General features: G+C 36.2%; 1 protein-coding gene across 1 annotated transcript; it reads right to left on the reverse strand.

The window, feature by feature from the left end:
- Positions 1–818: 818 nt before the first annotated feature.
- Positions 819–2,093, reverse strand: LOC142177232 (uncharacterized). Its single transcript, XM_075245703.1, has one exon. The coding sequence runs from the start codon at positions 2,091–2,093 to the stop codon at positions 819–821; it is 1,275 nt and encodes a 424-aa protein (XP_075101804.1).
- Between the last annotated feature and the right edge of the window lie 10,870 nt (positions 2,094–12,963).

Below are 12,963 nucleotides of genomic sequence, written 5' to 3' on the forward strand. Positions count from 1 at the left end.
TAGTTGTCCAAATTCTTTTATAGAAAAGATCCTAATTTATCCTTTAACTTTTAATTATAATTTAAAATTACTCTCATGTTATAGCTCCATAAATATATTCAAGGGAAAAGTGAGATTTTTTCCTAAAGGAGAATGGTAATATTAGACTAAAATTTAACATTAATCAAAGTTCGTTACTCAGTTTCGCATAGTATACACGGGCAAATTTGGCACTTTTCCATAGTTTAGTAAAGGGATATGATTGTTAAGAGCTCGCATTGTACAATAGCTTAAAATTTAAGTGCTGAAATTAATTTTATAACTAAATAGTTATGTGTTTGGATATAAGTGTTGAAACTGATAATAGGCAATTATTTTATTTTGATAATCCATTTTTATTAAAATAACGAAAATAACCTCAAAAGTTTTACAAATATTGTAAATTCGAAAGTACCTTCGTAAAGAAAAGGAGAATCAATGAATATAGAACGAAGAAACAATGAGTTTCGTTCGGGGTAAAATATTTTATATATTAGAAAATATTATTAAGGATAAAATAGTAAAATATTTGGCCAAACTAAAAGTTCTAATAAACTAAAAGGTCATAACTTGGGTGATTAACTTGTGGCTTTTGGTTAATTTTGACATGTAAGCATAGGCGGATCCAGGATTTAGGGGTTACGGGTGCCGACCTAATCGATGTGATCAGCTCGAGCGTTGATTCGGGACTTCGGGGTATATAGACAAATAGATCAAACGAAAGAAAATATAATAACTATAACTAATTGACGCAAAGCATAAAATTTCCAACAATATTTTTAATATCATATACAATCTATTTACAATTGTCCTCGACGAGCTTTCATGTTTTGAAAACGATCAATAATGACATCATTACTTACATTTGTAAATACATCACGCTCTATGTAACAAATTAAACAATTATTTAAATATTGATCACCCATGTTGTTCCTCTCTTCATTCTTTATCTGCTTCATGGATGAGAATGCTCTCTCCACAGTTGCGGTAGCAACAGGTAAAATCAGAGTTAACTTCAGAAGTAAATAAACATACGAATAAGTCTCCACAAGATTTGTCTCAACCAATGCTTTTGCCAAATCACTAATTCCTTGCAAGTTGGAGAACTTGGGATTGCCAACTCGCATATGAATTATGAAAGTATCTAGTTGATAACTCAAGTCTCGAATGTGTACTTCATCAAACTCATTTGGGTAACATTTTGCTAAAGTCATTATTCTACCTTTATCAAAATTAGCAAAAGAATTGGCTGGATTCAAACTAGCCATCCCAAGAAGCAAATCGCTACTCACTACATCAAAACGGTCATTAAGCTCTTGAAGTTGCACATCAATTACAACATAAAAGATATCAACACGCAAGTGGTGTGAATAACAAATACCAGAAGACTTACGCTTCGACTTTCCAGGAAAATATGATTCATCCATCTTGGGAATCATAATATCATGCATATGACAAAATGAGGAAACATCATCTAGCAAAGATTCCCATCCAGTTTCCCTCATATCTTGCAATCTTTTCTTTGTAATATTAAGAAACTCCACGGCATTAACAATATCTTGATCTCTCTTTTGTAGGATCTTGTTCAACTCATTTGACATTGCCAAAACTTTCAACATCAAGTGAAGCATAAAAATAAATTTGAATGTTATTATCTCACTCAAAAGATATTTTGCTTGATTTCTCTCATTTGAGGTAGAACCTCCATGTTCAATCACTTCAAGCACACGAATAATAGATGAGAAAATAACAATAAAGTTATCTAATGTTTTGAAATGTGATCCCCAACGAGTATCACCTGGTCTTTGAAGCCCGCGTTCTTGATTTAGTCCTCGCCCGATATGAATTTCACCAGACTCAAGTAATTGCTCCAGTTTTTCAGCTTGAAGATGGCGAAGCAAATCTCTGCGCTTAAAAGATACTCCAATGACATTCAACACATTAGTAACATGACAAAAGAAGTCTTCGACATCCAAATGCTTTTTAGACATAGCTACAAGTGTTAATTGCAATTGATGAGCAAAGCAATGAATGTAATATGCCGATGAGCTGTCTTTCATAATCAAAGCCCTCATGTTACTAGCCCCATCATAACCTTGTCCACGTATTTGAGACGGACTTAGTAAGTGGTCCGAAAGCAAAGAGTAGATTGCTTCCTTCAATGAGCATGCCGATGTATCACTAACATGGACAAGACCAACAAATCGCTCTACCACTTCACCATTTTTATCAACATAACCAAAACAAGAGCCATTTGTTCTTTGTGTGAGATATCTTTGGACTCATCAACTAATATACCAAAATAATCTCCATTCAAGTCTCCAATTATAGCCTTTAATGTTTCTTTTGCACAAGCATTGATAATATCCTTTTGGATCATAGGGCAAGTCAAAGTATCATTTTGTGGAGCATTTTTTAATATTACTTTTTCCACATCCGGATGCTTGTCCCCATGCCATCTTAAGAATCCTAGAAAGAGGCCTTGATTTGTTGAAGATTCACTTTCGTCATGGCCCCTAAAAGGCAATCCATACAACAATAGAAGTCTTGCTACATCAATTGATGCTTCTAAACGCATTCGATACTCATTTTTCAACTTCTCGGAGTGCTTATCAAAAACAACTTGAATTGATTGATGATGATTTGATAAATCTAGCATCTTCTTGAAACATTTATCATGGACACTATTAACATCACCAACATGTATAAAGAGTACTTTTATTCTATAAACAGTACTTTTATTATTATTTTATCTTATTTGTTTATACTTAAACAAACAAACAAACAAACAGAAAAGTAAAATATTTACTATAAAACATAGAAGAGTGTGATGTGTAGTGTACTTAATTTCCTTAAACAAACAAACAAAAAAGTAAAACATTTACTATAAAATATAGAAGAGTGTGCTGGCGTGAATGAAGGCTAAAGCAGCGAGAATTGGAGAAAGGGAAAGGGAAAAGTGGACTTGGGGCATTGTTTTACCTTTAATTATTAGAGAATATTCTATAAAGAGTACTTTTATTATTATTTTATCTTATTTGTTTATACTTAAACAAACAAACAAACAGAAAAGTAAAATATTTACTATAAAATATAGAAGAGTGTGTTGTGTAGTGTACTTAATTTCCTTAAACAAACAACTAGAAAAGTAAAATATTTACTATAAAATATAGAAGAGTGTGCTGTGTAGTGTACTTAATTTCCTTAAATTGCAACCGAATGTAAGCCAAAAATTTATTTGCTCCCGCATGGATTCGAACTCTTGCCCTGCTGAACGAAAAGGCAGACCTTTGCCACTGGCACCTTTTTCACTTTTGTTCTACGGGTGGCACTTTAAATATATATCCTATTTCTTATACATGTTTACATATATACATAAGGTTTTTGCCGAAACTTGCGGGTGGCGTACCACCTCGAACCGTGTACGTAGATCCGCCCCTGCATGTAAGCATTGTATTTGAGTGTTTATCAAATGTGTAGATAAACCAAAAGATGATTAAGTAAGTTTGACAAACTTATAAGCTTAACCGAATATCATTTAATATTTTTTTGTTTCCTATGGCATCATAGACACATTATATATGTCCGAAAGCTTTTTGTAAAAGCATCAATGTCGATTCATAGGATTGACGAACACTTTGTATCATCTTTTTATCTTCCCAGCTGATGTTTATACTTCAATATTACGCTAGATGAGAGATGATTTGTGTGGTATCAAATTTTTGTGTGCATTAGATTATAGAAGGATCTGATTTTTCTATGTGTTCCTTAGTCTACAGTTGCAGAATATGTAATGCACAAAGTAAATAACACAAATATATTTATGTGGAAAACACCCGGCTCAAAAGATGAAAAAATCACGATCTACTTCCAAGTAGGATTTTTTCCAAAACTTCACTACAACTTTGATCCAAAATAACAATGTTTACAAATTATTGTAAACCTAAGGATTACCTCTAACCCTTGTAGTAACTAGCCACAGGCTGTTGTGACAGCTTCAAGTTAACTCTAACTTGAACAATACAACACTAAGGTACCTAGTACAAATGCTTCTAAAAAAAGCTGAAAGGTACACTCAAAAGCCCTACTACAATTGAACTAGAATAAAAGACAGACACATGGAACTAGTTCTTCTATCTGGTTCATGTAGCTCCAGGTTCGTACACTTGAAACACATAGGAATTGATTGCAAAATGCCTTGCTATTTTGCTCTCAATTCTTGCTTAACTTCAGCGTTTGTGCGTCACCAGTAAAAGAGAACACAACTGAAATATATAGAGTTAGTGGGATTAGGATTAACTAGAGTTCTAATGCTTTACTCTTCCTTGGTGGATGAGTTCTAGTTAACTTCAATCTCTAACTCTTTCCTTATCTAGGTTAGAGTTCTCTTCAAGTAACGAGTCCTACTCCTTATCACTTATGCAATATTTTTGTTTAGGGAATATCAGATATAACCGTTTATGCTTATTCCTTGCACGTGCATGTCTTTTGCTTGAATCTGCATGTGCCCTGTGTACACTGTCCATGGACCTGGTTCATGCATGTGTTCCTTTGTCAATCATCAAAACTAAAACCACTTAGGTCAACAAATTCTCCCTTTTTAATGATGACAAACTCTATACTTTTCAGAAGCATGGAACCTATTTCAACTCAGCTCAACGTCAAACATAATGTTAGAACACTTTCCATTTAAAGTCTCAAATCATCAAGGACCAGGTTCGTTAGGTTATAAACATCACAGTGCAAAGTAAAAAGCACAATTTATCTTCCCCCTTTTGGGCATCATTCGAAAGTTGCATAATTTAGTTAAGTAACCAGATTTTAGCATAACTTACTCATGGCTATTGAGGCTACTTCAAATGCAATCATGGATTCAAGTTTCTCTTATCAATCTAAGGATATTATCCATTTAAGAAATGTCAACAAAAAATTAGAGAAGAAACAATGAATTTCATTGATAAAAATCTTCCACTAACGTATAAAAAGAAATAAAAGCATTGAACCATGAGCAAAAAGCAAAGAAAAAACATCCCACTTGGGTCATTGATTACAAACTAGGCTAGGAAGGGTTTAAGACTTGAAAGGAACAGGTTCTTGGTTTTTGGCCTGAAGCCACTTCAACATGTCTTGAAGAATACCCTCATTCTTCCCTTTCTCCTTGCAAGCTGAGACCTGAGAGAGTCCCCCTCAGTTTCTACTTCAACCAGCCTCTTCTTCAGCCTCTCAATCTCAACATCCTTAGCCCCACTCTCCTGCTCAAATGCTCTCACTCTACTGTTCTTGGGCACCCTCTTGGATGAACCAGGTTCTTTGGGAGTAGCAAGGATTTCATAGTCACAGTCCGTCAAAGTGTTGGCCCCAAAATAGTCTTTACTTGTGCATACATCCCACTTTTTGAGGGAAACCTTAAAGTGAGCAAGAACAACAGTTAGGATAAATCCATAGGGGAAGGCATGAGTTTTAGTGCCACAAACCACCCTATTAAGGAGCTGGATTATGACCCCCCCCCCCCCCCCGTCCAGTTGATCTTCTTCCCACTATCCAAGCTTCCATAAGGACCAGGTCCATGAAGGTATCAATGTTCCTTCTCTCCTGCCTGGGCAGAACCACTTTGTTGAGAAACTCAAAGAGCACTTTGTGGGCAGGTTTCATTTTACTTTTATACACAGCCCTGGGTTCTTGCTCCAAGTCCCTATCAGCAAACTTTCCGGTGATGGCTAGTAAGGTAGGAAGACCTTTTAGACTACGCCACTTCAACTTGGTGTAGTCATTGTACCCCTCAGCAGGAACACCTTGAATTTCCCCTGGCTCTTTATCATCAAAGCTCACCTTCACTCCTTTCACTTCACTATTAACCTTTTAATGCACAATCTCACAATTTGCAAAGAACTCAACAATCTCAGCTTGGGCTAACCTCTCTTCCAAGTAAAGGACCATGTCCTTCTAGCCCCGAATCTCCAATTTCTCCAGCAACAAGACCATACCTTCCTCTTCTAAATCACTGAGGAGTCTCCTTTTCAGAATTGTTCTTTTTTTGAATTTCACCACCTTGTCCTTTTCTTCATCAGTCTCCTCATCTTTACTCTCTTCCTCCACAATTTGCACTTTTCTTAATTTTCTGACATACCTGATTCTTTTTGTCAAGGCAGAGCTCTCTATATCAACAGACTTTTCTGGAGACTTCTTCTTAGAAGTCTTGGGTTTCTTGGAACTGGGAGTCACAACCTCCACTTCCTTAGCCTTTTCCTCATCATGAAGGACCAGGTCCATCACCTCTATCTCAATAGTTTCACTCGATTCGCCCATTTTTTTCTTTCCTTTAGCATCTTTCTTTGCACTCTCAACTAAGGCCTTTTCTAAGTCGGCCTCAGTCTGCTTCCTCTGACTTCTTGTAGTTCTTACTCTTGTGGGAGGAGTCTCTACAATAATAGAAGAGGCAGCCTATCTCTTCTTGCCACCCATTGCCTTTCCAGGGATCTTAACTCCAACACTTTTTTTCTTCTTTGGATTGTAACTATCAGACACTTTCTTTAGTAGGTCATGGAGGGGTTCCTTCCTAGATGGAACATGTTCTTGGAACCTTTTTCTCAACTTGACCAGCCTATCTGCTGCACTAGCATCCCCATACCACTACCTTATTCTTCTCTAATACTCTTTTCTTCCTCAACAACCTCCTCACTCCACAACATCATTACCTCAGTTTCTTCATTTAAACCAGTAGAAATGGGTGAGACAGTTTCAGCCACTCTTTCATTTCCCTTTCCCCTCACATCCTCGACACACTCACTCATCTTTTCTTTTCTTTTTTAATTTTTACCACAATTTTTTCCAGACTTAGATTCTACACTAGTAATTGTACCAACCAATACAAGCCTTTTCTCAAGATTTTCAGCAACTTTAGAAGCAATAGCAGAAACATTTAACCTAGAAGTTACCTGTTCAGTTTCAGAAGAAACTGATTCTTCCCCCTTTGTCGCATACTTGAAGGACTCATTTGATTTTTGGGGTTCCTCTGCTTGACTGGCCTGTAGCTTCTCATTCAATTTCTTGTCCTCTTCACAACCAGCTATTATTTTACAATCAAGCATCTCGACACGCCCTTTCTTGGGGGTTTGGTTGATTGAAGATGTGGGTGAAGATTCTTTGGGTGGTGAGGTTGGGGTTTTTAGTGTTCTTGATGATTTCAGGTGAAGAGGCCATTGGATCACTATGGATAGACAAATAAAGTTGAGAGAGTTTTAGGTTTTAGAGTCTTTGGTCTGTTTGACAATAAGAGATGAGAGAAGAGAATAATTGCAGATCAATATAAAGGAGGGTAGGTTGAGTGTATAACAACGCTTTTTGAAGTTTAGAGGTTTAATCACTTTGGGAGTTTAAGTTTGAAAAGACGTTGGGCTCTTCCTTAGATTTTCGACAATTATGGCACGTGGGATTTTGTTTGGTGAAATTGGTTCGTTTGTAACGGATTGGTTCAAAAAGAGGTTGGGATAAAGTAGGACTCCTTTCAGATCATGATCCAAATACAGTTATTTCAAAATATGCGGAGTGTAGAATACATACCTTATAAGATCGATGAATCAGGTTCGTCACTGAAAGTTCTCTTGTGTAAGACTGAATTTTCCAAGAAAATAAGGATAATATCATTAGAAATCGGTGAGATATTTTAGCACAAGGCACAAGAGTATACTAATAAAAGTATGAAATTGAACAATATCTAATCTAATTATTTACAAAATTCACAAATTATCTAACCAATCATTGAGTTAGAACCAGTTTATTTTAGGTGATCTTAATCATCTCTAATTCTAACTTGTTCCTTTCAAAGTGATCTCTACTTAGAGCTTTTGTGAAGATGTCAGCTATTTACTTATCAGTAGCACAAGATTCCACAGTGATCAGACCCTTCTCAAAGCCGTCCCTCAAAAAATGATGCGTAACATCTATGTGCCTAGTTCTTTTGTGATGAACCGGATTCTTGGTCATACGAATTGCACTACTGTTGTCACAAAAGATGGGGATACAACCTACATCAATTCCAAAGTCCATTAATTGCTGCTTAATCCACAACAATTGAGTACAACATGAGACAACAACCACATACTCAACTTCAGCGGTAGACAAAGCCACAGAGTTTTGCTTTTTGGTGGTCGGAGACACAAGACATGAGCCAAGAAAGTGTTCCATACCTGAAGTGCTCTTTCTATCCACAAGAAAACCTATATAATCAGCGAATACGATAGGCAGAGATCAGTGGTGCCTTTTAGGTATCTTATGATCCTCTTGACAACCTTCAAGTGAGACTTCTTTGGATTTGCCTAAAATATAGCATAAAGGCCTATACTAAAAACAATGTCAGGTCTAACATCAGTAAGATATAACAAATAGCTAATCATTCCCCTATACATCTTCTGATCAACAGATGAACCAGGTTCATCCTAATTCAATTTTGTGGTTGTTACTATAGGAGTGTCAATTTCTTTGGAATCTTCCATTTTAAACCCTTTAAGCAATTCTTTCACATACTTCTGCTGAAGGATCATAGTTCTATTTGAATTTTGTTTAATTTGTAAGCCTAAAAGGAAATTAAGATCACCCGTCATACTCATTTCAAATTCACTCCCCATTAGCTTAGCAAATTCTTTACTTAACCTATCAGTTGTTTCTCCAAGATTATATCTTCAACATATATTTGAACTACCAAGAGATCTTTACTTTTTTCTTTCAAGAATAAAGTATTATAAATTTTACCTCACTTGTAGCCATGCTCAAGCAGAAATTTAGATAACCTTTCATACCATGCTCTTAGAGCCTACTTGAGCCCATAAAATGCCTTGTCAAGCTTCTGCAAATGATTAGGACATTCCTTGCTTTCAAAGACGGGATATTGCTTGACAAACACTTCTTCTTTTAGATAGCCATTTTGGCACTCTTGACATCCGTCTTATAGAGAGTGAATTCTATGTACGCAACAAAGTCTATAAGGAGTCTAATAGCTTCCAATCTTGCAATTGGTGCAAAAGTCTCATCATAGACTATGCCCTCTTCTTGAATATATACTTGAACCACCAATCTTGCCTTGTTCCTCGTAACTGTTCCATCTTCATTAGGTTTTTTAAGACCTATTTAGTGCCAATCATTGTTCTTTCCTTGGGTCCTGGTACCGGATGCCAAACTTGACTTCTCTCAAATTTGTTGAGTAGATCTTGCATTGCGTTTGCCCAATCTATATCCTGCAAAGCCTCAGAAATATTTTTAGGTTTAATAATAGATAGAAAATGTAAAGACCCGACCTGTCGATTTGTGTATTCGCGTCCCATTTTCCCTTTTGATGCTTCACACGTGTGCATTTGTGGTTTTATGACTTGTGGGGTTAGTTAGTTTTGTTCTGAGAATATTTCTGGTTGATTTGGACCCTTTGGTTCTTGGCTTAGAATCCCAAGTTAGAAATGTTAACTTATGTTTGACTTTTATGAAAACGACCCAGGAACGATGTTTTGATGGCTCCTATAGGTTCGTATTGTAATTTTAGACTTGGGTGTATGTCCGAAATTGAATATGGATGTCCGTAGGTTGATTTTTGTTGTTTTGTTGAATCTTGGCAATTTGAGGTTTAGAAGTTTGACCGTAGGTTGACTTTTGGCTATTGGGTTTGGAACGTGGTTTTGGGACTTGGAATAGGTCCGTCACGCTATTTAGAATTTGCCTGCGAATCCCATATCTTATTTGCGACTTCCCACATAGATATTCAGTGTCGCATTTGCGAGGCGTTCTTCGCAATTGTGGGAGTTCCCAATTGTAAACACAGTGTCGCAATTGCGACACCTGCAACTGAACACAAGGGTTGGAAAGTCGGGATTTAGTCTCATTTATCATATTTTAGAACCCTAGACTCGGTAGGAGGCGATTTGGAGAGAGGATTTTCATCTACAAACATTGAGTAAGTGATTCTAATCAATTTTCAACTATGTTTCATAATTATATATTAGACTTATCATCAAATTTATGAGAATCAAAGAGAAAAATTTGGGAATTTTTGTCAAAGTGGTGAAAAATGAAGATTTGGGTTTTGAGAGTCAATTTGGACTCAGATTTGAAAACTAATCACATATTTGGACTCGTGGGGTTGTGGGTAGTCGGAATTTACCCTGGGACCCAGGTTTTGACCGGGCAAACCCGGGGTTAACTTTTATTGACTTTTGAAAAAGTGTAAAGATCATAGCTTTATCTATTGTAATTGGTTTCCCTTGCATTATTTGATGATATTACGTCATTTTTGGTTAGATTTGAGCCGTGTGGAGGCGCATTTTAGGGAAAAAGCTATTTTCGAAGATTGATTTGGCCTAGTTAAGGTAAGTATCATGCCTTGCCTAACTTTGTATGGGGGAACTACCCCTTAGGATTTGGGTTAATTGTGCTATTTGTGATATGTGAAAGTCGTGTACGCAAGGTGATGAGTGGGTACATAGGCTATATGTGATATTTAACCGATTTAGGCTATTTGGACTCCTTTTATGCCTTCAATTAAATTGTGATAGCATGTTATATTTTCATTGTTAGTCTACCCTTACATGTATTAATCTACTATTACGTGTTTAACTTGACGTTGTAATCACTTATTTTATCTCTTGCTTGTCATATTTTCCTTCATATGCTTTAGTTGAAGTTTTCACCTCCCTTATTGTCTTGTTACCTCTTTATTGTTGCATTACTCTTACTTGAAGTTTTTATTTCGTTGGAATTATCTTCTTGTTGGATTATTGACATTGAAGTTGTGAAAGCTTTTATCACATTGAGGTTGAAGTTGTCGATTTTGAGATACTTTTCCTTGTTGAGCATTTCTCATTCATTTTGTCATTATTGGATTTCTTATACATATTGTGATTGAGCAATGGGCTAATTATTGTGGAACATTGGTATTGTTGATTTGGCAAGTTGTGGAATATAGGTACTTGTGGTGCGAGTCATTATTGTGTTGTGATATTGATACACGCGCGGTGGTATAAGGATAGGGGTTGATACGTATGTGGTGAGATAAGGTGGACTTGATACGCGTGTTGATAGTAAGGGAATTACTTGAAGCCAGACGGTGAGATAAGGGGGCTAAAGCGCGTGTAGCTATTTCTAAATGCAAGGCTTATGGTGATATAAGGAAAGATTACAATTAAAATTGTGAAATATGAATACGAGGCAATACCTCGGTTGTGATTCTTGTTGTACATTCCATGTGGAAAAGGTTTATTGGTTGAACAATTCGTGTTGTTTTCTTCCTTATCTTACATGCACTTTTCTGTATTTGATTACTTGTGGTTCTCATTATGTGTTCCCTTATTGTTGCCTTTTTGCTTTAGATTATGTCATTAGCTTACGTTATTAAACTACTTTGTTATTATTTATTTCTCTGCTTTCCGTTACTTTTCTTTATTATATTTTGTTCCATTTATATTATCATAGTAGGTGTCTTGACCTAGCTTCGTCACTACTCTCTCAAGGTTAGACTTTATACTTATTGGGTACTATTGTGGTATACTCATACTATGCTTCTGCACTTTTTTGTGCAGATCCAGGTACATCTGCCCGTGTCGGACGCTAGTGATCATTCAGCTTTTTTTGGAGACTTCAAGGTATACTTGCTCGACGTCCGCAAACGTAGGAGTAATCTTCTTCTATCTCTTATTACTGTTTATCCTTTATTCAGACAGTGATGTATATGGATATTTTAGTACTTTCCTTTAGAGCTTATGACTCAGTCTTATTGGGTTTTGGGAAATATTGTATTGTGGTTCAATATTGAGATCCTTATGAGACTTATCATTTTATATCTTGTTTTTAGTCGTTGAATTTCTTTCTTATTATCTTGTTTGTTAGGCTTACCTAATCGTAGAGACTTCATGTCATCACGACATCCTAAGGTAAAAATTTGGCGTCGTGACAAGAAAGCATCAAAAGCACAGAGGTTCTTTAAAGAGGATCTGGTTTTAATTTCAAAGGTTTGATCGGTGATTATGTTCCCAATACGATGAGAACTTTGATACTTGTAAGGTTTCACAACCAACTAGTTTTCTCTAAATGTTCCTTCAATATTTTGTTTTTGAGGAATAGGTTCATGGACAGGTTTCCTCGAGGTTTGAGGATACGTTCCTCTTTGTTCAGTTCCCCCTGTCAGATTGCCCTGGGTGGAAGGGCCTATTCTTTCATGTGGTGCAGCTTCAGGCTGTACTGTAGTTTTATTTGAGTTTCTTACCATCCCAATTTCTTTATCATCTTGTTCCTGCCTCTCATTGAGAATGTTAGTTTCATCAAAAATAACACGTACATTTTCTTTTATACACATAGTTCTCTTGTTATATATCTTATAAGCTTTACTATGTGAAGAATATCCTAAGAATACCCCCTCATCATTTTTGGGATCAAACTTACCTAGGGAGTCCTTCCATTGTTGTGCACAAAGCACTTGTATCCAAATTCCCCAAGGTGGGTAAGTCATAGGGAGTTTTCTCAACTAAAGGTCTAGTCATGCACCTATTTTTGATGTAGCATGCAGTGTTCACAGCTTCTTCCCAGAAGCTATGAGGCAATTTACTAGCAAGTAGCATAGTCCTAGCCATTTATTCCAAAGTCATATTATTTCTTTCAGCTACTCATTTTTCTATGGAGTTCTAGGAGCAGAAAAATTATGATCTATGCCATGCTCATCACAAAATTCAGAAAATTTAGCATTCTCAAACTCAGTACCATGATCAGACCTAATTGATGCAAGTTGGTTACCTAGTTGTTTCTGAGTTTTTCCAACAAATGAAATGAACATGTCAAATGCTTCATCTTTAGATGTTAAAAACAGTGTCTAAGTAAACCTAGAATAATCATCAACAAACACCATAACATATCTCTTACCACCTCTGCTCTTTGTCCTCATTAGTCCACAGAGATCCATATGGACCAATTCCA

Source organism: Nicotiana tabacum, chromosome 23 (assembly GCF_000715075.1).
Source record: "Nicotiana tabacum cultivar K326 chromosome 23, ASM71507v2, whole genome shotgun sequence".
NCBI lineage: Eukaryota > Viridiplantae > Streptophyta > Magnoliopsida > Solanales > Solanaceae > Nicotiana > Nicotiana tabacum.